Here is a 22,704-nt window from a genome sequence, read left to right as displayed (position 1 = left end):
GGAAAATGCAATATTTGGAGAATTTGTACCGGAAAATTGTTGTTACCCAGAGCGTTTTACTTGTTGAATCTAAAGCCCAAATGTACAACAAAATCTGGAACACGCTTTTAAACCTAAAGTTTTAAACTCATCAGCTAAAACTCTCTTTACATATATATTCTTACACAAGAGTGCGTCGTCGATGTTACAAGCTGCTGACATTAAAATACCTCATGGCTCTTTTGCCAAAATAGGCTTTCACTTGCTTCTTCTCACAAGTCTTGAGTTTTTTTTTTAAGTTTTATCATTTCCAATCTACTGGTTAACCTCGTCTATCCTCCATAAGCATTCTTTTCTCAGCGGCGAATCTGTAAATATAGCTTTGATGAAATCTTGTACCTGTAACCAAGTACATTCCAAAAGCTTTCAGAATCACCATAACCAATAATCAAAGATCCAATAATCACCATAAGAAATAGCCTTAATCCATATATCAGGTAGTAGGACACGAGGTCAAACGATTTAAAAAGATTGTACCTCTGTTCTTGTGAAATTGCATCTAAATAACTCCCCGCTTTCCCAAGCTGAAGTTATAGACATGAGAGGCATATCCAATAGTTCTGGAAAATGATAAACAATAAGAAAAGCCATGGTAAGAAAACTTCGCTGCGCCAATGTCAAGTTAGCAATAAACTGAGGGATATTTAAAAGAAAAAAGAAAGAAAAGACATGCCTGCTAGTTTACGGGTTTTGCGCAAAGATGGTATGATATCATCAAGAGGACGAGAAGTCTCATCTGCAGATCTCACGGAATCGAGTACAGAAGATAGATTCTTCAACATGAGATAAATCAGTTTTTGTAGCTGAGAATATATAAGCAAACATTTTCATTACGCAGTTAAAATATAACATTGCAGAAGCGACTAGCAAGGAGAAACAGCTACCTCGAAAGTTTCGTCAGCAGCCATGTCGTCTAGAAGAAGAATATCTCTAGCTATTCTGCGAAATACAGACTCCAAAACTGCGCACATGCTTTGCTTGTAAGTTTTGGGCCGTAAGACTGGCTCCCATATCATATGCACATTCTTTAGACTAAAGACAACCTATAAAACAATTGCATTTTCCTCATATAACTGACACTTTATTGGAAAGAAGGTAAGAGAAAAGCAAACAATTTCAAGTCTGTGTGTTTACCTGATCAATGCTAAATTCTGCAGATTTAAACTGTTTAATTTGATGAGTATTCTGAAATCCATCTGCACTATCTATAGCCTGATCGTAGATGCAAAATGTTAGACGAGGAATCAATACTGAGTACATAATATTACTTTGTAAGATTTAAGCACAGTTTTTTCCACACAGATTCACCTCTCGCAGACTTGAAATTACTAGATGAACTTGTTTTTGCAAAACTTCTTCGGCCATCAGTTTAAATCTTGGGGCTATGTCAGCAAAGACTGCATACTCCTTGATGGAGCTAGGGAAGCTAGCACGATACTGTGAACAAAAAATGATGATAAAGTCAGCAGAAGGGGATAATTATAACTTTCACCTGTCAATGAAAAGGATGCTTAAGAAGACAATTACTTAACCGAAAAAAAGAAATTAAAAATAGCGGTTTATCTTGCTTAAGACACATTGTTCATACCTCAAAAGCAAGGCCAAGTATCTCTTCGAACAAATATAGACAATCGTTGTGCAGAAGAACAGCAGCTTCATTGAGGCCATCGAGTTGTTTCTCTAGCTTCACATTTCAACGGAGTAAGGAAAAAGAAGAATAAGAATTTGTGCATATTGGTGAGAAATTTCCATGTGACGACAGTCACTATATTGATTCAGTTGTTAAATCTTCATTGAAAACTATTTTTTTACTGACCTTGACAGGAACAACAGCTTCATATAGAAGGATAGAATCTCTAGCAGCGTTGTAGAACTCTGAAGCAACCCTTGCAGAAGAAACACAGACATCCTGTATAAAAATGAGTTTATTATCCCAACCGTGTCTGGAAAAAGCTTATATTGAATTGCAAAAGTCTGAAAAGAGCCACCTCGAGCGTCTTATGCACCAAATTCATAAGTTGAGATGCAGCTTCAGATACCACACACCTTTCAGAGGAGAAAAGTAAGCAGACGATGTGCTTGGCATTCCTCATAGCAATATCCTGGAAAACGGAGTTCACAATCCTGATCTTTCACATGAAAAGGTTAATGCGGTAAATATGACATGATGATGATGAAAATCAAAAGCCCACCTGGGGAATCGTAAAGTTACACTGCAACAGCAAATTTCTTGCTTTTGCTAGGATTTCTATCTTCTTTCTAGATGCAAAATGAACCTCCACATCTTCAGCATATTTGCTGAGCCTACTCTCTGCGTCAGATGATGAAACAAAATTCAGTTCCTTTAGAGCGGCTTCGAATTGAGAGGTCCGCTCGATAATTTTCTGAAAGTCAGCAAGTTTTGAAGCATCTTCTGGGACAACCTGACTCCAAAGAAAACAATAACCTTTAAACAGACTACAACAGTTAAAGTACAAAGGAGAAGAGTGCTCTCACACCAAAGAAATTTCTACAAAATTTCACAACTTCACGAGTTCTAAAAGCAAACCTTTGAAAGAAATTTAGATATAATTAACTCTGATATCCTCGGCCATGTCAACCTCCCAAAAGAATGGATCCATGTAACGTTTCCAAAGCACAAGGAACTGCAAATGAACTTAACAACCTTAAGAATTCCAGAATACATTGCATCTCCATCCACATCTTCAAACTGCATTATTAAGTGGGTAAGTATTTAAAGGTTCAGAAGACATAGACCAAATGCAGGAAATATAAAAAGCACATAATCTATATAGGCTAGAGACAAAGAAGATATTCATGAGATGGACAGAGGCTTCTCTAGACCTTATGATCTGAGGATTGCTCTAGCCTTAGTGTCGCTTCGGTGACTTCCCCTGCGGATTTACATAAATCTTCCACAGCGGCAAAGGTAGATGCATGAGTTACAGCTGGAGTGATGACATGCTTAAAGATTGAGTCAGCTGCTTTCGCAAGCCCATAGTCTAATATTCCAATCACCTAGATAAATCCAGAACAGTCAAATGCCAAAAAGTGTAATCTAACAAATGACTTAACACAGAAATAAAAATAAAAATTGATACAGAAGTCAAATCATATATCCATACCTCCATTGCCTCTAGAACAGTACTAAGAGCGATTCCAGCAGTCTCACCAACGCTTAGCTGATACTTAATCCGGATTCTACTCGAGTCTAGCTCAAAACGCACTGCATTCTCCATGAACTTTGCAAGCACCTCTTGAATCTGCAAAACACATACACGATTCTTTGAAATGTGGATGCAAATTCGAAGATTAAAGACACTAAGCTAGCCATTGGCACTGAGTTTAACTAAGGTTGCACCTCGTCAAAGCAATTAGACCATTCCTTCCTAAGTAAAGCGTAAGCCACAGGTTCTCCATCTTCCTCTTCACCAATTCTCAATACAACTTTAAGTTCTCTGATTCTCTCAGCGGCGAATCTGAAACGTCCATTTTTCAAAGCTTCCTTCGTTTCCTGCAATGCCTCACAAATTCCCACGATCGCATTCACTAAATCAAGAGATTCTCTTTTCAATTTCACTTCCTTAGTCTTTTCCGTTATCTCATCTACCACACTGCGTATCTCAACATCAATCGGACGGTCAGAAACCAATTGTAGGACATCGGAGACGTCATCGGAGATCAGACGAGTCCTCGAGACGGTGTCTTGACAAAGAGAAAATAGCTCCGAGAAATCAGAGTGATGAGCGACGAGATAAGACTGAACTTTGGACTTGATCCGCAGAGAATGAGACTCTAAGCGGTTTATGAGGAGACGGAGATCCGGTGCAGATAACGGAGTTGTGGGATCGTTTAGATCGTGTCCGGCGAGAAGGTCCCGAACATTGATCGATTCAAACAACGCGTCTATCTCCGGCATGACGGAGGGACGGTGGTCGTTGTCGTCGGGGCTCTTTTCCGATTAGAGAGTAATTGGCGGTGATAGATTTGGCGGTGACGATGGACCTTATTGAACACGGACGTTTTTATTTTACTTTTACTATTGGGCCTATCAAATAAAATGTTAGGCTCAAGGCCCAAGTCTTCATCGGGAACTTGTAATAATGTATGTTTTTTGACATCGAAAACATGTCATTTTTTTGTTCCTTGTCACTAACGTACCACTTATTTAAATGATTTTCTTTATTTTTGCTATGAATATTCAAGTAAAATACTGCAACAGTTACTTAGCCTTAAGACCAGCTCAAAAGAAATCACTCTACTCCATTAATAGTAAATTCCATTTCTTATATAAGCACAATTGTAAGAGAAAAGCATAACAAAAGAACATAGTAAATAAAAAGAACAAAAGCTTTTAAAGTAAGTTGGATTAATCTATATTATCATTTGTTTTTCAGACAAGAGAAAGAGAGATAGAGAGAAAGTGTCTGATCCATGGCTGCATCTAGAGAATTTATTATATGTTGCTTCTTAACACTTCTCCTATGCAATTTCTTCATGAGAGTCGAGTCTGGTGCTGCTGCTGACGTCAGTAGAGGAGGATGCGGCGGCGGCGATGGCAGCCTCGGGGACGATAATGAGCGGTGTGTGGAGGCGGTGAAAGAAGACGACGACGATGATGTGGATGATGTTTACAAAGTGATCAACAAGATGAGGATATATGCTTGATCATGCATGCATGATGCATTCTTTATATATAGGGCTATTTATTTATTACTTTTTTTTCGTTTCCATTTTCTTTTCTCAAGTTTTTTCCGATTCTTCTGTTTTTCTCTTAATCTATTTGCTTTTTCTTTTTTCCCCTTAATGAGAGAGATTATGATCCGAAGAAGAACCTGTTGCCTTAAATATATGGTTTACTAACTTTCTTGGATCCGACAAGAATGTACTTATCCTAGCGTTACACATTTTACCTCTATTATAAGTACATTATTTATTTAAAAAAAACAACAAAATATATTAATTATTTTCTTATATAACAATACACATGAATTTTCTACATAAATATCCAAAAATATAACAAATGACTGGTAATATACAATTATCTTTTGCTAAGTTAGACAATACTAGCTTACCATACACGTACCAGTCTCAGCTTGCTGCTACTTAAAAAAACATTATTCTCATAGAATTAGTTACAAAAATTTTGTATTTTATAGTTTTACTAATTTAGTTGAAAAATTAAGTTTTATTTATGTAATTTTATCTTTTCTTCTTTTTTCAAGAAAAATTATATCTCATAGTATCAACCCCCACGACATCTTTGGCTAGCTTCGCAACCTGGTTTATACGGATTAGCCGGTTGCATCTTGCAACCAGCTGAAGATCCAGGAGCACAACCTTTGGGTAAATCTTCTCGCATAGCTGGAGCGCCTATACTGTTTGCCTCCGTTGTGCTCATGACGATAGATATAATAATTATAAGAGCAAATGATTGTACAACTGTTTTCTTGGATATACCCATTTTTCCTTATTGATAAACTTTTTTACTTTTTACTTCTTATTCCCAATAAACATTTGCGCTATTATATAGTGAAGATTTGTTGCTAAATAAAGAATTTTCTGATTGGTTTAGTCATTTGTAACCGTTGAATGTTTTGTCGGGTTTGCGCATTGTTTGGTGAACCATACTTATTATTATTATTTTTGTAAAAATAAAGATATCTCTAATCAAAGCCGTTTCTAATATTTTAGAGGCCAAAACAACTAAAGAAAATATTAAAATATGGTCGTTTTTTGATATTCAAATAAAAATTCGTTATAAGTTTTACTTCAAATTAAAACAAAAATTAACATAGTACTGTTAAATAAGTACATTATACCATATCTTGGTTCAAAATTTGTAGAGATATTGTAAACAAAACAAATAATGAAGAAAAAAAAAACAAAAAAGCCATGAAGAATGTTTCATAAAAGTAAAATTTCTAAATATAAAGTAAACAAAAGAGAGAGAGAAATGTTTTAAGTTAAATAGATGTTAAATAAAAAATGGATGTAAGAAAAAAAAGTTATTGATAAAAGAAGAAATATATCTAGGCACATTGCATTGTGTTGCTCGTCTCTGGCTAGGCGTACATATCTCGCCTTTATAATTGTCACCCCACTGTTGTTAGATTCTAGATAACGTGGGAATACATGTAGGTGCTTAATTGGTCGTACATGTCAAAACGAATGTGCTTGGTAGAAACAAAATAAAAGCTAGTGTGTTTGACGGGACCGGAGGATTCGTACTAGATATGATCGAATATTTCTATTTCTATGTGGAATTTAGTTATCTTCTCTAGCTTGGATTTTGTTAGACCGGCCAGCCAGTTCATGTGGTAGCATTATATTAGCAACACTAGTTACGTAAAGTTTTGTGCTCAGATCTGGGACATGCAACAAATGATATTATAATTTTGTATGCATGCAACGTAGTGGGAGATGTATCAGCTGTATCAACTAATGATATTATACAATATGTACAATTTACAAATGATATTCCCAAAGTAACGCCCCATGCACTAGGTCCTTCTAATAGGGTCACATATTTATCGGTCTATTCATTTACCCAAGGAAAGATAAATTGCTTTATTATGTTTAACCAAAATTCAGCATCTAATATAGCTTCGAAGTCATGAATTTGAAACCCTTTTTTTGTCAACAATATTATATTAATCTTCGAATGCGATTACAACCGAAAGAAACCGGGTACTCGATGCCGAAAAGTCCCGGAATGATACATAAATGAGATAGATTAAATAAACGGTTACAACCGTAGATAAGATTAAATACAAAACATGAATTTGAACTTAACATAGGAAACGAACTATTTTAACTTGTTGTAGTTGTTAACCCGAAAAGAGTTTGGATATTCTTACATTTAAAACTTTTTGGTTACCAAAAAAGTATTTAATACAAAGTAATTTTTATGTTGAATGATGTGCAAATGAATATATCCTCAAGGTTATCAATTTGGACCATACGGATTCCTGTCAAGACCAAACATGTGTAGGGGTGAATAAATTAGCCGAAAAACCGGCTCTACATTAAATTAAACTTGTTTTTTCTTTTTTTCTTTCTAAGAGCAACTAAGATATATATAACCGGTTCAATTTATACCCTAATTGAAACCCCTTTGTCAAGGAACCTGTCTATATATACAGACATATGCTTACTACTTTCTTCTCACTCCAATACAACTAAAAAAATCTACTACGGTGTATTATACGACGACCATCATGCTCAAAATGGGTCTAACGTCATTTGAAGGTTCGTTTTACTTCTTTCTTCATGCGTACATATAAGTTTAAATTCATTTATGTCTATTTATGTTTACTCATATGTAATGTAATATAGACGCCATAAAAGAGCAGCTAAAGGAACGAAAAAACGCTCACTTCATGTTGGTTGATGGAATGTCGAAGCTACTGACTGAAAAAGTTAACAATTTTCAGTCATTGGATTTCCAAGTATCTGGTCTCAAATGGTGAGTCATTTGATGATCTGGTGCCCCAACACGGCTCTGCAATTTAATTAAACTTAAGTGTGTTCTTTGTGGCTTGAAATTGGCGATATAGGAGGTTGCTTATACAACCAGCTGTGGGAGTAAAAGATTATCTATCTGTTGCTGTATGGATCATAGATGAAAAGTGTACCGGGCCTAATTGGGAAGTCAAATTCAACTTCAAAATCGGCCTACTCCCTCAGACTGGACCTGAATATTTCTACGGTATGTTTTTGTGTGTGTACATATATAAATATATATACCCAAATATTTCACAAGTATTATTTTGATAATTTGAAATATATGTTTTGTATCAGTCTCGGTGGGGTGTCACAACGAAAAACAACCTGCTCAAGGGGTAGTCAAATTCATAACACACACGCAGTTAAAGGAGAGGTTTCTTGTGAACGACAAAGCGGTTTTCTATGCCGAGATAAGCGAAGAAGTCATACCAAACTTCCTCGTTACTGGTATCCCTCGAACCATGGGGACAGCAGAACGCTTTAAACTGATAGAGGTGGCTCGGAACAATTCCAGATTCACCTGGAAGATCACGAAGTTTTCCTCCTTCAATGGTGAAGAGCATTCGTCTTACGAGTTCACGGTTGGACCACGGAGATGGTATGCAAATCTTATATATACTCTCTCATCTTGTGACTTGTTTTGATTGAATGTTCATGAATTTTTTATAAAAATTATCTAAATAGACTCACTTATTCAAAATATTAGAATAAAATTAATAATGTGTTACATTAAAAAAAATATACAAAACAATGGTAAAAATATGTTTATCTTATACATTGCGCACATGTTTCCCATATATATGAACCAGGAAACTAGTAATGTACCCAAGAGGAACCGGAGATGGGAAAGGAAACTCGTTGTCTTTGTATTTGAATGCGTCTAATTACGTCACCAATAATGGTCCAAAGGGGAGAACATTCGCGGTCTATAAATTGAGAGTGTTGGACCAACTCCATCGCAATCATTTCGAAATTGGTATGTATGTATACGTAATTATCCTTTTGTTTTCTAAGCTTTACATTTTCTATATGCATATATCATCTATATAATAAGCCGTTTGCTACTACTAATGATCACATGTTTGATAAAGACTGCCAAGATTGGTTTCTTTATGATCCGGTTCATCCAAGATTATGCTCATGGGGACGTACCAAGTTCTTGCCGCTGGAGGAACTCCACAAAGCTTCTAGGGGATTTCTGGTGAATGATCAGATATATATCGGTGTTGAATTCTTAATTGTATCCACTACTGAGTATCTCTGATGCGCATTCACGGGTTTGATCAAGACCACACCAATAAATAGCTCCCGTTGAACCTATCTACCTATTGTTCTATACTTGAATATTGTCATGTACGTTGCTAAATTATCTTATTGAGGGATGCATGCTTCATGCTTGTGTTTGTGTTTAAGTGCTATTTCTTGTTTGTAATATATACATAAACAATTAAAAACCTCACCACGTTGAAAAAATCAATTTCCATAACAATATTTATACATATTTCTTAACATTTATGGATACTATGGCCAAATTATAGGTGGCTTTGAAATTTAAATGCCTATCTCTCTACAAAATATTACTAGAAACTTTAGACCATCCTTATTGGTCATATTCTTATTCGTGTCTTAAAAAAAACAAAGACACCATCATTTTGGGATCTAAAACTGTCTTCCTAGTAACACTAATCTCACTAATTCACACATTTAAAGACACCCCCATTTCCTTTCTTTTTTTAATATTTAGAGACACCCTCATGGGATGACCAATGAGGGCGGTAGTTGAAAATTTATCATTAATTCGTAAAATTATGATTGTTTTAATGCATAAAGGTTCAATTTATCTTTTAAAGCCATAGAATTCTATATAGTTCAGAAGTAAATCAGTGTTAAGTTTTTTTATATTTCGACTCTTAGAAAAATATAACTTATAAATGAGATTCTTGTTTATAACTGCTAAACTTCAAAAGTAATGATATAAAACATATGTTTGCATCATTTTATAAAAATTCTTTCTTATACTTTTTCATTAATTATATACATATATGAGTCACACATTTCTAAGGTCGACTGTCTTTGGCATGTAGTCCTAAAGTTCACATTAGTAGTTTCATTTTAATTATAGGTTTTGTAATTTCGGTTTAGATTTCCAAACCTTTTAATGAAAACTCTTTCTGTTCTATTTTACTATAAGATTTTTAGGTAAAAGCACGGTCTTTAAAAACTGGTAAAATATTTGATCATTTCTACAATTCCACCTAACATTTTGGTTCAAATTTCTTAGAGATAGACAAAACAAATTATCATTAAAATGAAAAAAAAAAACAAATATGAAGAATTTTACATAAAAGAGTCTTAGTTCTAAATATAAAGTAAAAAATATAGAGAGATTTTTAAGTTAAACAGAAGTTAAATATAAAAAAATGGATGTAAGAAAAAAACAGAAGACAAGTTATTGATAGAGAAGAAATATATCTAGGCACATTGCGTTGCATTACTAGGAAAGAGGATATTGCGTTGCTCGTCTCTAGACACATATCTCGCCTTCACAATTGCACTCACTGTTGTTAGATTCTCGATAACGTGGGAATAAATGTAGGTGCTTAATTGGTCATACATATGTCAAAACAAATGTGCTTGGTGGAAACAAAATAAAAATTAGTGTGTTTGAGGGGACCGGAGGATATGGTTCGTATTAGATATGATCGAATCTGTCTAATTCTATGCGGGAATTCAGTTATGCTCTCTAGGGTGAGATTTTCTAGACTGGCCAGAAAATTAATGTGGTAGCAACTAATTATTTTGCAAAGTTGGACATGATCAATGCAACGTGGTTGGAGATGTATCATAATTGTATCAACACTTGTACGTAGCATATGTACAAATGATACTCCCAAAGTAACGTCCCAGGCACTATAGCTCCTCTGAATAGGCTCATATTTATCCGTCGATTCATTAGCCCAAGAAAAAAATATTGTTTTTGTCAGGTTTAATACACAAAAATTCAGCATTAGTTTTCAATTGGGGTGTGTATGAAGAGATCTAAGATCTTTAAAGTCATGAATATAATCATGAACTAATTTAACTTGGTGAAGTTTTCAAGCCGAAAATAGTATGGATCAAACACCTAAAACTTTTTCATAAATAAAAAAGAGTATTTAATACAAAGTAATTATATATATTCTTCACATTAAAATCAAAAAATAAATAATTATATATGTATGTTGAATGTAAAAGAAATAAAATGTCATGTCGTCGAATGATGTCGTGTAAATATATATACCTACTGCATATATACTTAACGGTTAATTATCAATTGGACCATATATACATATTCTTGTCGAGTCCAAACAGGTCTAGGGATATTTCAACCTTACATCTTAGCCTAAACCCGATCCTAAACAGCTTGGAGATCGATATCAATCGAACCAAAGATTTAAACCATGAACAACAGTTTTCGAAATAAAATTCATGAACAGTCGAAAGAAAATTTATCTGATGACCGGCACAAGAAATCTGATAGGACCCTAATCGTGTTTAACCGGAAAACCCCGCTCTATTTTTATTTTTTTGAGCAAGTAAGATATATAACCGGTTCTATTTATATCCTAATTGAAACCCCTTCGTCAAGGAATCTGCCTATATATAGTAACATATGCATACCAATTTCTTCTCACCCCAATACAAACTATAGACCAAAGAAAAGAAAAAAAAACCCTCCTACGGTATATTTGACGACCATTATCCTCATAATGGGTCTACTGTCACTTGAAGGTTCGTTTAATTTCACTTAATTCTGCATGCATGCATACAAGTTTAAATTCATTTATGCTATTTATATTTACTCATCGACATATATACTTCAAGCCAGACACCATAAAAGAGAAGCTAAAGGACCGCAAAAACGCTCACTTCATGTTGGTTGACGGAATGTCTAAGCTACTGACGGAAAAAGTTAAGAATTGTCAGTCATTGGATTTCCAAGTTTCTGGTGTCAAATGGTGAGTCGTCGATCTGTTGACCAACCACGGTTCAGCAATTTTATTTTAACTTATTTGTGTTCTTTTAAATTGGCTTGAAATTTGGCGTTATAGGAGGTTGGTTATACGCTTATCTAGGGGAAGAAAAGACCATCTATCTTTTGTTCTGGAGATCACAGATGAAAAGTGTACCGGGTCTACTTGGGACGTCAAATTCAACTTCAAAATCGGCATAGTCCCTCAGACTGGACCAGATTATTGCTTCGGTATGTTTCTGTATGTATATAAACATAAAAAAAAATAAAAAAAATTCATACATGTATTATTGGGTGTAGATTTTGATAATATTGAAATATATATGTTGTGTTATCAGTTTTGGTGGGGCATCAAAACGAAAAAAAACGTAGTCAAGGGTTAGCCAACTTCATATCACACACGGATTTGAAGGAGAGGTTTCTTGTGAACGACAAAGCGGGGTTCTATGCCGAGATAAGCGATGTCCAACCAAACTTCCCCGTTACCCGTATCCCTCGAACAATGGGGACAGCAGAACGCTTTAAACTGATAGAGTTTTCTCCGAAAAACTCCAGATTCACCTGGAAGATCACGCAGTTTTCCTCCTTCGATGGTGAAGAGCATTCTTCTTACGAGTTCACGGTTGGACCACGGAGATGGTACGCAAATCTTATACTCTCATGCATCTGTTAAAGTAAAAAAAGTAATGCATGTTTCAATATAAATTTAACGTTTTACATTGAATATTTACAAAAACAAAAAACATGTTCTTTTATAAAATATGCATGTTTCCAATATGAACCAGGAAACTAGTAATGTACCCAAAAGGAAACGGAGATGGAAAAGGAAATTCGTTGTCTTTGTATTTGTTTGCATCCGATTACGTCACCAATGGTCCTAAGGGTGGAACATTGGCCATCTATAAATTGAGAGTGTTGGACCAACTCAATCGCAATCACTGTGAAACTGGTATGTGTATATATACACTTAATTCACTAATTTATACTTTTTTCTAAGCTTTACATTTTCTATATGCATATACATATAAGCCTTTTGCTGATAAATAGTTACATGTTTGATAAAGAGTGTAGATATTGGTTTCCTTATAACCCTGTTAATCAAATGGATTCCTTATGGGGACGTCCCAAGTTTTTGCCGCTGGAGGAACTCCACAAATCTTCGAGGGGATTTCTAGTGAACGATCAGATATATATCGGTGTTGAGATCTCAATTGTATCCACTACTGAGTATCTCTGATGCGCATTAATGGATTCGATCAAGACCAGAAGAATGAATAGCTCATGTTGAACCTATCTACCAGTTATATATTCTGCCATATTGTGATGTGTGTTTAGATATCAGTGAATGATACAAACATGCATGTTTATACAAAATAATAAAATAAGCGACGGATCGAATCGGTTGATTGTATTGAATGTTACAATAACGTTCAACCGAATCCGTTGCTGCAAATTCTCTTATGGAGAAGAATGCATGCTTGTCTATAAGTACTACCTTTCTTGTTTGTAATAACAACGATATATCTATGTGTGTGTTAAATATTTTATTCCGACTCTTAAAAAATATAACATATGAAAGAGATTATAAAACATATATATATGTTTGCATCTTTATAAACATTATTTCTCATAGTTTTTATTTATTTAAGATATATATCATTCACACATTTCTAAGGCCGACTCTTTGGCATGTTGTCCACATTTGTAGTTTCATTTTTGTAGGTTTTGTAATTTCGGTTTATATTTTCAAACCTTACATTTAATACAAGTTTAGAGGTTGACCAAGAAAACTATGATTCACATATGCATTGCATATTTATTATTAACTGTTAAGCATATCTCTTTTTTTATAGTCCGCTATATATTGCTGTTAGATTCTCGATAATATGGGAATTAAATTTTTGTGATTTAGAGTGGTTTTTGAAGATATATGTCGAGGCATTAGGCATATGGTTCCTGATATAACTCGCACCTACCTATCTTATGTAGGAATCTATCCCCTTAAGTTACGTCGATCGGACTACTAGAAGATAAGTATTTTGCATCAATGCTTTAACATAGCTTAAAAGCTGACCCCAAAAAAAAAAACAGCGTCTCATATCACTTTGAATAAAAGTTGATATAAGATAAATGACGCTAACCGTAGAAAATATGACATTACTTATTGTACGACCGTCATGCGTTCAAATAAGTGATAGTTATTATTGTTGTTTTACATCACTTATTTGGTAACCAACGCATAAACAAAAATAGACTATAGATTTTATATAGACGACACATTTCTCCTCATTATTCTAAGACATCGTCGACAAATTTAAAGCTTTAATTGTTTACTTTAATTATATGTATATATATAGGAGAAAAGAACAAACAAAAGAGGATGTGTGAGGCTTTACATAGTTTAAAAACAAACATTCGATCGTAGTTTTATTCATTATTAGTATGTGCATACAAACACTCACAAAACACAGAAACATATATATATTTTAAAACATAGATATGACCATCTCAGCTTTTATTCTTCTTATTATAAACGATATGGTTAGCTGAGGATTGACTCTACTATAAAAGAGTAGATTAGTGATCATATCATACTTTCACCATTTCTTCACATAAAATCGCTCCTGTAACTTAGCTGCGAGTTCTCAGGTTCCAGATACTCAACGTCGAACAACTTGGGTGCATATCCTTTCTCACGATGGCCCTCGAAATAGCATTTATGGAGAGTCTCTTTGGAATCAAGAAACTCACTTAGCCATTTTCCAGATGACCTTATATAACGTTTCATGTTGTCATTATAATCGACGTAATAGAGCCCGAACCTGACTTTATAACCTTTATCCCACTCGAAGTTGTCCATTAACGACCATATGTAGTAACCCTTCAGCCTCACTTTGTCCATCCTGCAAAGTGCAAACCATCCATTACATAACTACATGATACGACTTATCATTCTGACAAAGTCGCTTAGAAATGTGAGATGATAATGGCCTAAGATATTTGTATGTTATTTGCTATATATAAGTATTTTTAGTAGAAATATATAGTTAAGTATATTATACCTGATGGATTTACCCATGATTAAGATGTGACTCTTGATGAACTCTTTCCTCCCGTAATCGTTAGTAGCTTCCGTTATGTTTTTGGTCCCATAGTCGATCTCGTCCATCCCTACAATTTATAGAAATTAGTATAACTTACCAAAAACATTCTAATCATCATACTAATTACTCATTCACACACATATGTATATGATATAGTTCATTCATTACCATTCTCCATAATGTAAATCTCTGGGTCCATGTATTCGTCTTTGATATGTTTCAAGATATTCTTCAAACCCGCTGGATATATCACTATACCCATTGAAGTTGTCTGCAAATCAGGAAGACTTAGGTTATTAGTAATAACTTGAATTAGCAGGAAAAAAAGGATACTCATTTGAATTTAGTTGACAAAGTTGACGATTTTTGTTTGTTAATAGATATAGAAATGTTTTTAAAATAAAATCTCCGTTTTCTAATTTTGCAGCTTAACATTTTTTTAAAGAGTATTAAAATATATGTCAAGTGTTTTAGGAGGATTGTTAAAGAGTACCTTGAGATGTGGTGAATTGTTTTGACTATCTGCAAAGAACCAAAAAGAAGTAAAGCAAACCATTACTTTTCATAGAAATTAATGTTAAAATGATATTGTTTCATTTTGAAAGAAATTTCTTGAAAACGGTCAAGGTTATAGTACCTGTCCAGTTTACACGTAAGTCGGTCTCATAATTAAGCTGCGATGAATTGACTTTGGCGAGAGGGGTAGAGAAGAATGCTCCATAGTAATTTAATCCGACGAAATCCAAAGATTTTCTTAGTTTCTCAGATTCTTCTGGTGTAAATTCACGCAGTCGGATGTTTACATCTTCTAACATTTCCGCTGGATACTGTCCATATGTGAGAGGGCGAAGAAACCTGCCCATTTGTAGTTCAGAAAGCAAGAATGTCACATCTTATGTATGATCAATTTAAACATTATTTTAATTAATCATGGATACATACTAAGATCGATCCCAAAGGAAAAATAGTTAAAAGAAGGAAGAAAAAATCACCAGCCGAGTTGGTACTCGAGGGATCGTCTAGCTGCTTTGACGTCTTCACTCGAATTTGGATCTTTAGGCTCGAACCAGTGAGATACCAACACTATCCCAATTTTCCCTCCACCCTCTTGGCACTATATTGTAACATAGTAAAGAAATTATTAAATGAATAATGTATGTATGGCATACTATTTTTGTAATTCAGATATGTATAGGATTTATGATTTAAGCTTTATAATATATGTGGAAATTAGTTAGTATATAAGCACCGACCTTTTTACAGTTTCGGAATTCATCAACAGCAGCAAGATGAGCAAGAATTTGGTTGTGAGCAACTATGTATGGCTCCTCGGATGAATCTCCTGTGGGACATTTTGGGGCTTGCCATTTAGAGCACCGTCCTGGTGCTTTCTTACCTTTCGAGTAACCAGCAACGCTGTATACCGATGGCTCGTTAAACGTCGCCCAATTCTTCACCCTATCTCCAAATTCCTTGAAGCAAAAGTTTGCAAACTCACGGAAATCCTCTCTACATTAATTTGTTAGCGACAAAAAAATTATTTAAGAAAATCAGATAGTTGAATAGTTTTCTTAATTATACTAGAAGAAGAAATCTTGAGAAGTTTTTATCAACAAAATTACTTACACTATCCTTTCGTTTAGGAAACCTCCGTACTCCATTTCTAGAGCAAGTGGAGATTCCCAGTGAAAGAGAGTAACCGAAGGCTGAATTCCTGGCAATTAGTATTACAAACGATTAAAAACAAAAGCTGGTATAATATACACAAGTTGGAAATAACAATTAAGATTGAATAATATAAGAGACATTAAGTTATAAGATGTTTAACCATTAGCTAAAAGTTCATTTATAAGATCGTTGTAGAACTTCACCCCCTCCTCGTTTACACCTTTTTTAATAGTTCCATCTGCAAATTATATATAAATTTTCATGAGTTATAAAAGTAAAAAGAATCATTACGTCATTGCAATATAGATTTAAGTTAGAGATAATATGTGTGGTCTGGTAAATTAACTGTAAGGACAATGAGATTGACTTACAAGGCAAGATCCTGGTCCATGAGATTGAAAATCTGAAGCCATTCGTGTTCAACTCCTTCATTAATTTTATATCATCCTATAACGTCACATCCCGCCCAATCGTTTCAATTTAATTATAGGATAAAAAAAAGACTATCATTTACTATATATGAAATCATATACACCCATAATAAATAATGACGTACCTTGTAACGGGTATAGAAGTCGACTCCCTCATCTCCATCGCCATTTTGTTGAACCTTCTCTGAAAGATGCCACAATATTGGTGATACATTTTCTTTTAAGAAAAGCTTTTGGTAAAATAAAATACAATTCATAATCACTTGGTAATTTATACCAGGAAACATGTGTGTAAATTCGTCCCATGAGGTCAAGCCTCTCCCAGAACCCTTTTTAGCACCTTCAACCTAAAAGTCAAACCAATTTGAAAATGATAAGACTGATCTTCTATATATCATCAATGTTATAATGTGTTTATATGTATGTTGACCTGATATGCGGAAACAGATGTTCCAAATATGAAATCTGCGGGGAAATCTTGCTTGTGGATCTCAAACTCGGGTCCAATGATGGTGCCCAAATCATCATCATTTAGGTTGGTCTGCGGTCCAACGGTGGTGCCCATGTCCATGTCAATGTCTTCGTCATCTACGGTCGCATGTGGTCCAATCACGATGCCTATCTCGTCATCGAAGCTAGTTTGATGAGGTCCAATGATGGTACCAAGATCCTCATCACTTGGTTGAGGCCTAGCATCGGCGTTGAAGCTAAGTATGGTACTAGTTAAGGCTAAGAGCCCTAGGAAAAGAGTGAGAGTAGCTGTAGCCATATGAGTGTTTTTTCTTGTGAATTTTATTAGTTTTTTTTTTTTTTATGCTTCTTCCATTTCCAATCCATTCTATTTATAGGAAAGAAGCTTCAAGTGTGTGTTATGTGAAAGGGAATTTGTGATTTCCTTGTGTTGCACTCATATTTTGCGGGGCATCTTTAGTTTAGTTATAGGATTAGTTAAAAAAAGTTTATAATATTATGAACATTTACTTCCTTTATATTTCTGAATTCGTCAAGCGTCATTGTCCATAACAAAGCACGAAGTGCATTTTAATGACTTTAATAAAAAAAAAAGTATTCTAATACCTTGCTCAAAACTTTAAATATTATAATATTCCAATCGTCTTTACTAGCATATATCCATCATTTTCATATATTTCCTTTACTCACCTCATTTTCTACTTATTAACACAACAATAAGAGACAAAGCGGCATTCCTGGTGAATATCCACGATACTACATTCATTTAAAACAATTTCGTCAAAGTTTACATCAACTTCACATTAATCCCAAAATAGTCCAAAGACCCAACAAAAAATAAAAACTGAGTTCTAAGAAGACATGGGCTTGTTAATATCATTTTCATGGGAATAGATAGCGCCAGTTTAGTTTTTTTAGAAGCTGTTTTCATATAAAATTCAGAGAAGAATTGTTGAACATAGTCAATCTTAATGCTGAATGCAAATCCTTGATGCACAACATTTCTCTTAAGATAGGTTCTTTAAGGAATGACATTCTGAAATCCAATCCAATAACATTACCCCTATGTCCGCTTGTGTCCAGCATCCGTACGTCGGTTTCTACAGCAGTGGTTGGCTGGCTTATGTCTAGGGTTTCACCGTTCGTCTCCTGTATCTTGTCTAGGGTTTATTTTGTTTTGGTTTTGGTGAAGTGGTGTTGTAGATCTGTGAAAGTTTCGACACCGGTCCCTTTGGTGATGATCAATAATGTGCTCAAGCCATCGATAATCTAAAGTTACAATAAGTTCAAGCTTTTTTTTTGGAAGAAAAACCTTGTGTTATAGCTTTGAGTAAACCGGTAAATGTCCCTCAAGTCTCCTTCCGAGAACCGAATTCTCTAATCATTTTTCAGTGCTTTTTATTAAGTTCAAGAACCCACATGTCGCGATTTGATTGTAGCCAATTCTGATAAGAACATGCATTCTAGAATTAGAGCAAATCAACAAGTGTAAAATTGTAAAATCATCTCTATATTTGCAACAGAAATTACCTAAATGTATCTCATAACGTTTAAAATACAAACTTTATGATAAAATGTACAAATGCGTCAACAAATGTGAAATAATCAAATAAAAATAGGTATTGGGAGGGTCACGGTCCACGTTCAGGTTCACGTCTTAATTTTACGGCTTATTATACAAAACCATAACCAAAATGTTCTTATCTCACTTTCCTTTCTATTCCCGGATTTGCCGCTTTCTTCTTCTTCATCATCTCTCTCTCAAAATCACCCCTTTTAAAGTTGTTTCCTTTATACGCAAAAGTGAACGCAGATCTTAATGCAGCTACTGTGATTTCGATTCTTAGGGTAAATATATTCTTTTACTCATTGGATTGGCACTCCTCAGCATCTGGGTTTTTGCAAAGGTATAATTTTTATTGTCTCTTTCGATTGGATTTGATTGATCTGCCGATTCTCTGTTTCTCCCGAGCTTTGTGGGTTAAGATCTCGATTATCTATCTGGGAATCTTTAGATTTTGTGTTCATCGGAGCTGTTAATCGTTGGACTCGCTAGTGTTCTTCTCTTGTAAAAACTTTGTGGAGGAGAATCTGATTGTAGGTATAGTGTGAAGTGAGTTTGAGCTGAATTCTGTAGCTTTACATGGAAGTTTTTGGTTGATGATAACGTCTTGTACTTTGATACCATATCTGACCATAGTCGCCAGATTCTTAATCGGATCTAGTTCGAGTTATAAGACTCTTCAATAGTCTCTCCTTAGGTTCTTATGTTTTTATTGTGTGTTGATCTGGTTTCTCTGATCAAGGATTCAGCTTTTAGCTCCCTTTATTGGTCATATAAGAATAGATCTGTTTGATTGGTTTCTTAACTGAGCAATTGTGTAGCAGATTAGGTGCTTATCATTATCTTTGTTTTTGTTCTGTGTATTTGAATATCTCATTAGGATCTTGGCATCTCCTATTGATCATGATATCTTGTTCTCCGAAGTTTGTTTGGTTTTGTAACAGATTTTATGTTTATGCAGCATTCTTATTACTTCCACTGATTCAAACATGTGGAAGTTTAAACCTTTTGCTCAAAAAGAACCTGCGGGTCTCGAAGGTCGATTTCTCGAGATAGGAAATCTGAAAGTTCAAGTTAGAAATGTCATTGCGGAAGGAGGTTTCTCCAGTGTTTACTTAGCTCAAGATGTAAATCACGCGTCAAAGCAATATGCTTTGAAGCACATGATATGCAATGACGAGGAGTCACTTGAACTCGTAATGAAAGAGATCTCGGTTCTGAAATCCCTCAAGGGACATCCAAATGTTGTCACGCTCTACGCACATGGTATCTTGGATATGGGGAGGAATAAAAAAGAAGCTCTTTTGGCTATGGATTTTTGTGGTAAATCTCTTGTGGATGTGCTTGAGAATAGAGGTGCTGGTTACTTTGAAGAGAAACAAGCTCTTACGATTTTTAGAGATGTGTGTAATGCTGTCTTTGCAATGCATTGTCAATCCCCACGCATTGCTCACAGGTATACATGTTGTATTATTAGATTTCGTTTCGTTTTTACATTAGCAAGCGATGTGAATTGATACTGTATTGGTGTTGCTAATCGTGACAGAGACTTGAAGGCTGAGAATCTTCTATTGAGCTCAGATGGACAATGGAAATTGTGTGATTTTGGAAGCGTTTCGACAAATCACAAGATTTTTGAAAGAGCAGAAGAGATGGGAATTGAAGAAGATAATATTAGAAAATACACAACACCAACATATAGAGCTCCTGAGGTTTGACTGGATATGCACCTATGCAGATTATAAGAGTTTTAAAAGTGGTGAAAAAATGTTTGATTTATGTCTTTATTGGCAATAGATGTGGGATCTCTTTCGAAGGGAGATGATAAGCGAGAAGGTCGATATATGGGTATGTGATGACACTTTTTCAATCTCTCCAGATTGCTAATCTATTTGGTTGAAACTTGAAAGTAAAGGTTTGTTTTTAAAAAAAAATAGGCTCTTGGATGTCTCTTGTTTCGGATATGCTATTTCAAGAATGCATTTGATGGAGAATCAAAGCTGCAAATCTTAAACGGGAATTATCGTATTCCAGAATCGCCTAAATACAGTGTATTTATTACGGATCTCATCAAAGAAATGCTCCAAGCTTCACCCGATGAACGACCAGATATTACACAGGTTAAAAGTCAATTTTTACTCATTGTTTCTTCTCAGTTGAGGAAATGTAAAATGTCTCTAACAACATGTCCATCTACAGATTTGGTTTCGTGTCAATGAGCAGCTTCCTGCTAATTTACAGAAATCATTACCGGATCGACCACCTGAAATGCAATCTACTGGAGTCCATGATGGTATAGTGAATAAAACCTATTTTGGATAGCTTCTCAAAGAAAGATGTGATTTCTTTTGATCCTTATGAATTTTGACAGGCTCATCAAAATCAGCAACTAAACCTTCTCCAGCACCTCGTAGAAGTCCGCCACCGCCGCCACCATCTTCTGGAGAATCAGATAGTGGAGGACCGCTCGGTGCCTTTTGGGCGACTCAGCATGCTAAAACCTCAGTTGTATCAGAAGATAACAAAAACATGCCTAAATTTGATGAACCAAACAGTAACACATCTAAATCTGAAAGAGTTCGTGTGGATAGTCATCAACCCAAAAAACCAAGTCCTGTGAGAGGAGAGGCTCGTGGTATTCAAAGAAATAAAGATCTTGAAACTACGATTTCTCAGAAGAATACAACTCCTGCTGCAGCCAATAACATGACAAGAGTGTCCAAGGATGATGCCTTCAACTCGTTTGTTGCTGACTTTGATACCACAAAGTTCGATAATGGTAATAAACCTGGCAAAGAAGAGGCATTGGAAGCTGAGATACAGAGGTTAAAAGACGAGTTGAAGCAAACAAAATCAGAGAAGGCAGAAATAACTGCTAAGTTTGAAAAGCTTTCTGCTATCTGCAGATCGCAAAGGCAAGAGTTGCAGGATCTCAAACAAACACTTGCCTCTAAAAGTGCCTCACCGTCACCGAGCAGAGACTCTTCACAAAATCAACCCTCTCCAGGGATGCATTCCATGTCATCAACTCCATCGGTATTATTCTTGGTTCTTGTTCATCTAAGCTTAGACACCCATACAAAAGTCTTCATCAATGTATATCTTAGAATTCTAATGTTCTTGATGAAACAGAGAGATAAGATGGAAGGAACAATGTGGGAACTTCAACAGGACAGATCTAACTGGTCAACTGGCAGCTCTGATACAAATTCATGGCAACCTTTTAGTGATGAAGCGAAACCCGTGATGGAATCTGCATCAAAGGGTAACAATAATACGATTAATCAGTCTGTGAGAACCAGAAGTAAACCAGCTTCTGCTGCAGGTACTCAAGGTTTTGAGCCATGGGGTTTCGAGACAGAATCCTTTAGAGCCGCTGCAACGTCTGCAGCTGCTACTTCTGCATCTGGAACACAAAGATCTATGGGCTCTGGAAACAGCACTTCACAGAGATATGGGAACTCAAAGATGAGAGAAAACCAGAAAACAGCTCAACCTGCTGGATGGGCCGGCTTCTAAAACTCACTCAGATGCGCATTGCTATTTCTTCCTCATGCAACAACAACAGCTTCATGTTGCTGCCATTACAGAATCTTGAATCTTTTTGTAGATGATGATCATCCCCTGTTTTTGTGCTGCTGCTAAATATACCCCACCCATATCCATTATGTTTTATGTAGAGTCTTAAACTTTACACATTCTCTGAGCTGTGGCCAGATATCTCAGCTTATGGATTATTATTGGAAAAATAAATAATTCAAGATTCAGACAGCTTACACTTCTTTCTGTGAAACTTAGAACTAAGGTCACATTTAATACCGAACCCAACCATACGATGGCTGCATTATGGTTTAAATGTTACCCAAAAAGATTTCAGCCGTAACTAAATCAGCATTTTAAAATCCT

General features: G+C 35.2%; 7 protein-coding genes across 11 annotated transcripts; 4 read left to right on the top strand and 3 right to left on the bottom strand.

Annotated features, from left to right (window-relative positions):
• Nucleotides 1-16: 16 nt before the first annotated feature.
• ATZW10 (centromere/kinetochore protein, putative (ZW10)) lies at nt 17-4,100 on the bottom strand. Its single transcript, NM_128850.3, has 14 exons — nt 3,401-4,100; nt 3,165-3,302; nt 2,884-3,057; nt 2,588-2,749; nt 2,232-2,462; nt 2,028-2,141; nt 1,856-1,948; nt 1,628-1,723; nt 1,348-1,476; nt 1,174-1,251; nt 924-1,082; nt 713-842; nt 517-599; nt 17-378 (listed from the first exon to the last, which is right to left on the bottom strand). The coding sequence occupies exons 1-14, from the start codon at nt 3,956-3,958 to the stop codon at nt 295-297; spliced, it is 2,229 nt and encodes a 742-aa protein (NP_565757.2). The 5' UTR covers nt 3,959-4,100; the 3' UTR covers nt 17-294.
• Nucleotides 3,650-5,049, top strand: RALFL17 (RALF-like 17). The gene has a single exon (NM_128849.2). The coding sequence runs from the start codon at nt 4,474-4,476 to the stop codon at nt 4,705-4,707; it is 234 nt and encodes a 77-aa protein (NP_180848.1). The 5' UTR covers nt 3,650-4,473; the 3' UTR covers nt 4,708-5,049.
• On the bottom strand, nt 4,287-6,079 carry AT2G32885 (Rapid alkalinization factor (RALF) family protein). The gene has a single exon (NM_001084529.1). It carries the CDS (start codon nt 5,501-5,503, stop codon nt 5,285-5,287), a length of 219 nt encoding a protein of 72 aa, NP_001077998.1. The 5' UTR covers nt 5,504-6,079; the 3' UTR covers nt 4,287-5,284.
• A 940-nt stretch (nt 6,080-7,019) lies between these two features.
• AT2G32880 (TRAF-like family protein) lies at nt 7,020-9,032 on the top strand. 2 transcript variants are annotated; one of them, NM_128848.3, is made up of 6 exons: nt 7,020-7,290; nt 7,378-7,507; nt 7,599-7,750; nt 7,843-8,146; nt 8,358-8,524; nt 8,640-9,032. In NM_128848.3, the coding sequence occupies exons 1-6, from the start codon at nt 7,260-7,262 to the stop codon at nt 8,810-8,812; spliced, it is 957 nt and encodes a 318-aa protein (NP_180847.2). In that variant the 5' UTR covers nt 7,020-7,259; the 3' UTR covers nt 8,813-9,032. The 2 variants fall into 2 exon arrangements, with proteins under 2 accessions (NP_180847.2, NP_001324351.1); NM_001336415.1 differs by having other exon boundaries at nt 8,358-9,032.
• A 1,942-nt stretch (nt 9,033-10,974) lies between these two features.
• Nucleotides 10,975-13,227, top strand: AT2G32870 (TRAF-like family protein). Of its 2 annotated transcripts, NM_128847.4 has the most exons (6): nt 10,975-11,319; nt 11,417-11,546; nt 11,640-11,791; nt 11,899-12,199; nt 12,346-12,509; nt 12,625-13,227. In NM_128847.4, the coding sequence occupies exons 1-6, from the start codon at nt 10,989-10,991 to the stop codon at nt 12,795-12,797; spliced, it is 1,251 nt and encodes a 416-aa protein (NP_180846.3). In that variant the 5' UTR covers nt 10,975-10,988; the 3' UTR covers nt 12,798-13,227. The 2 variants fall into 2 exon arrangements, with proteins under 2 accessions (NP_180846.3, NP_001323465.1); NM_001336414.1 differs by having other exon boundaries at nt 12,346-13,227.
• Nucleotides 13,228-13,881: 654 nt separating this feature from the next.
• Nucleotides 13,882-17,578, bottom strand: BGLU33 (beta glucosidase 33). 2 transcript variants are annotated; one of them, NM_128846.4, is made up of 13 exons: nt 17,194-17,578; nt 17,041-17,110; nt 16,889-16,947; nt 16,704-16,779; nt 16,493-16,570; nt 16,291-16,378; nt 15,918-16,173; nt 15,657-15,778; nt 15,302-15,519; nt 15,158-15,186; nt 14,833-14,935; nt 14,623-14,731; nt 13,882-14,463 (listed from the first exon to the last, which is right to left on the bottom strand). In NM_128846.4, the coding sequence occupies exons 1-13, from the start codon at nt 17,530-17,532 to the stop codon at nt 14,169-14,171; spliced, it is 1,842 nt and encodes a 613-aa protein (NP_180845.2). In that variant the 5' UTR covers nt 17,533-17,578; the 3' UTR covers nt 13,882-14,168. The 2 variants fall into 2 exon arrangements, with proteins under 2 accessions (NP_180845.2, NP_973587.1); NM_201858.1 differs by lacking the exon at nt 15,158-15,186 and having other exon boundaries at nt 13,964-14,463; nt 14,833-14,970; nt 15,657-15,771; nt 15,914-16,173.
• A 1,341-nt stretch (nt 17,579-18,919) lies between these two features.
• AT2G32850 (Protein kinase superfamily protein) lies at nt 18,920-22,609 on the top strand. Of its 2 annotated transcripts, NM_128845.4 has the most exons (9): nt 18,920-19,141; nt 19,760-20,254; nt 20,345-20,510; nt 20,596-20,646; nt 20,736-20,918; nt 20,998-21,091; nt 21,170-21,834; nt 21,931-22,063; nt 22,124-22,609. In NM_128845.4, exons 2-9 carry the CDS (start codon nt 19,788-19,790, stop codon nt 22,315-22,317), a joined length of 1,953 nt encoding a protein of 650 aa, NP_565756.1. In that variant the 5' UTR covers nt 18,920-19,141; nt 19,760-19,787; the 3' UTR covers nt 22,318-22,609. The 2 variants fall into 2 exon arrangements, with proteins under 2 accessions (NP_565756.1, NP_850199.1); NM_179868.3 differs by having other exon boundaries at nt 21,931-22,609.
• The last annotated feature ends 95 nt before the right edge of the window (nt 22,610-22,704 follow it).

Source organism: Arabidopsis thaliana, chromosome 2 (genome assembly GCF_000001735.4).
Source record: "Arabidopsis thaliana chromosome 2, partial sequence".
NCBI lineage: Eukaryota > Viridiplantae > Streptophyta > Magnoliopsida > Brassicales > Brassicaceae > Arabidopsis > Arabidopsis thaliana.
Note: the sequence above shows the minus strand (reverse complement) of the source record. Positions and strands in the feature narration are given on the sequence as shown.